We start from the raw sequence: 2,235 nt of genomic DNA on the forward strand, positions 1-2,235 counted from the left end.
TCCAGGTAAGAAAAGATCTTGAGTAAAACTTCTGAAGGCATACTGAAAGAGGGAGAGAGTCAGAAAAGTGGAAGACTGTCTAGGCAACCAATTACCAAGCCAACAACTGGCTTTTCATTTTGAAACAGGAGACAAGCAGACCCCTCCCCTACAAGAGGCAGACTCTACCCTCGTGTTAACTGCTTTCTCGATTGACATGTTCTGATGATTACATTCTTATGGCATAAACCGGGAAAGGACCCCAGGGTACAAAGAGTAACGTCCTTGGGTTTCGATCACGCTCACACGCCAGGAAACAACAGGCAGCATTTCACTGCCTCCCGGAGAAATCAGAATTCTTCTTCAGTGATACAAACGGGCAAAGAAGAAATAAAGATGCGTTCTTAGCTGATGGTGAGAAAACACGGACTCCCCCCTCCTCCGAAAAACCACCCATAAGGGGTTGGAAAACGGTGAACCGTTTCCCATCTGTCCTACACCACCCTTGGGCCACCCTCCGCAATGACCTCGCTTTTGATGGCTTCCTCTGGGGCTTCATGGAGGCCCCAAGTGTCCCGAGGTGTCCCGGCACTTATTTTTCTTTTTTTTATGCCTAAATACAATGTTGAGATGCGTTCTCAACAGACCATCTTCTATGACTCAAATTCTACGAAACACAGAATCGAAACACAGAATTGGCAAGGCCCGGAGAGCATGCCCAGGCCAGCAGAGCAGGGACGCCCCTTCCTGAGCCTCAGCAAATGGGGAGTGAGAGGTGGCCACAGAAGTGTCACCAAGGCTTCCAGACCTCGGGACACAGGACTGGGGGGGGGGAGCATGGCCAATTTAAATGGCTTGCCCTGCTTTCTACTTGTGATTTTTTTTTACCCCTCCCACTAATTGTGATGAAATGAAAATCAGAAGGCAGGTTATCAAGCATGTCACAAGTAACATTCAGTTCTGAAATTCTGATAAAACAGAAAATAAAATAGAAAGGTCCTCATTGAAAAAGTAACTAATTCAAGAGGTATTCAGTGTGAGTTGATAGTTAAGTGCTGCTACTGTTCAAAAAAGGAGCTCTGATAGTGCAATGGGTAAGGAATTTGGTGGCTAACCAAAAGGTCAGCAGTTCCAACCCACTAGCTGCTCCGCAGGAGGAAGATGAAAAAATTTACAGCCTTGGAAACCCAATGGGGTCGCTATGAGAATCAACTCGATGGTAGTGGGTTTGGTTTTTTTGGTTAGTGCTCAAAAGTTTCTTCCAAGTTTGGCAATATAACTTAAACAAAATGCTTTGCTTGAGTGCTAGATAAACCCTCACCCAACCCACCAGAAATTCTGTTCAAAGTCAACAAGTAATTTCTAAGGACTCTGATGCCAGGCGCAGCAAGGGTGCAAGAATTTTGTGACCATCTTTAACATCCATCCATGTAATTTTGATATTCTGATTGAACTATTTCACAAAAATGCATAGCTATTGTTTTTTAAATGAATGTAATTCAAGGAAGATTTAGAATTGAGTTTAAAGAAAACATTTCACAAAGGTATCTACCAACCTTTTTTACCTACTTAACTAGAATAAAATCCTGAGACAGGAATTTTGTAGTGCCTAAGGCATTTGACTGCTAACCCTAAGGCTGGCAGTTCAAACCCAGCAGCCACTCCTCAGAAGGAAGACTGGACAATCTACTTCCACATAGATACCACTTCAACCCAAGGAGGGGTTGCTATGAGTCTAATTGACTCCACGGCAGTAAGTCTGGAGTTTATCTCCCAGACTAACATAATGGGAGTAGGGGGAATTGCACCTCTCTGTATTTCTAGCAAGAGAAGCAAACCTCCATTTTATGGTTATGCCACTGGAGAGTGAAGACGTTTTTAATTATTGTTCTATCATTTTCCTCAAAACTGGAACAATCGCTTTATCCGCTGATATTCCCTCACTTCCTGTTGGTATTTTTGCACCACAAGGAGAGGAAGGGGAGAGGCTGGACAGTCAAAGCAGGGATGGGTCAGCAGGTCTGGAGAAATTCAGAAGGTAAGAGCAGGGACTGTCTGCTATTGGTCAACACATCCAAGAAAATGTAGCTTAATGTGTGTGTGCTCACAGCAACACGTGAGAAAATGCAGGTTCATGTGTGTGTGCTCACTGCAACATAGAAGAAAATGCAGGTTCATGTGTGTGCTCACTGCAACACGGGAGAAAATGCAGGTTCACGTGTGTGCTCACTGCGACACAGGAGAAAATGCAGGTTC

At 44.3% G+C, this 2,235-nt stretch overlaps 1 protein-coding gene across 1 annotated transcript in view; it reads right to left on the reverse strand.

Annotated features, from left to right (window-relative positions):
- Nucleotides 1-2,235, reverse strand: part of FBXO15 (F-box protein 15) — a 66,242-nt gene that overhangs the window by 56,965 nt on the left and 7,042 nt on the right. The window contains exon 3 of the mRNA XM_007952725.2: nucleotides 1-42. Within this exon, the coding sequence (XP_007950916.2) occupies nucleotides 1-42 (42 nt within the window). The remainder of the gene's footprint in view (nucleotides 43-2,235) is intronic.

The sequence above is a fragment of the Orycteropus afer genome, unplaced genomic scaffold (genome assembly GCF_000298275.1).
Source record: "Orycteropus afer afer isolate SDZICR_OR568_19922 unplaced genomic scaffold, OryAfe1.0 scaffold00356, whole genome shotgun sequence".
NCBI lineage: Eukaryota > Metazoa > Chordata > Mammalia > Tubulidentata > Orycteropodidae > Orycteropus > Orycteropus afer.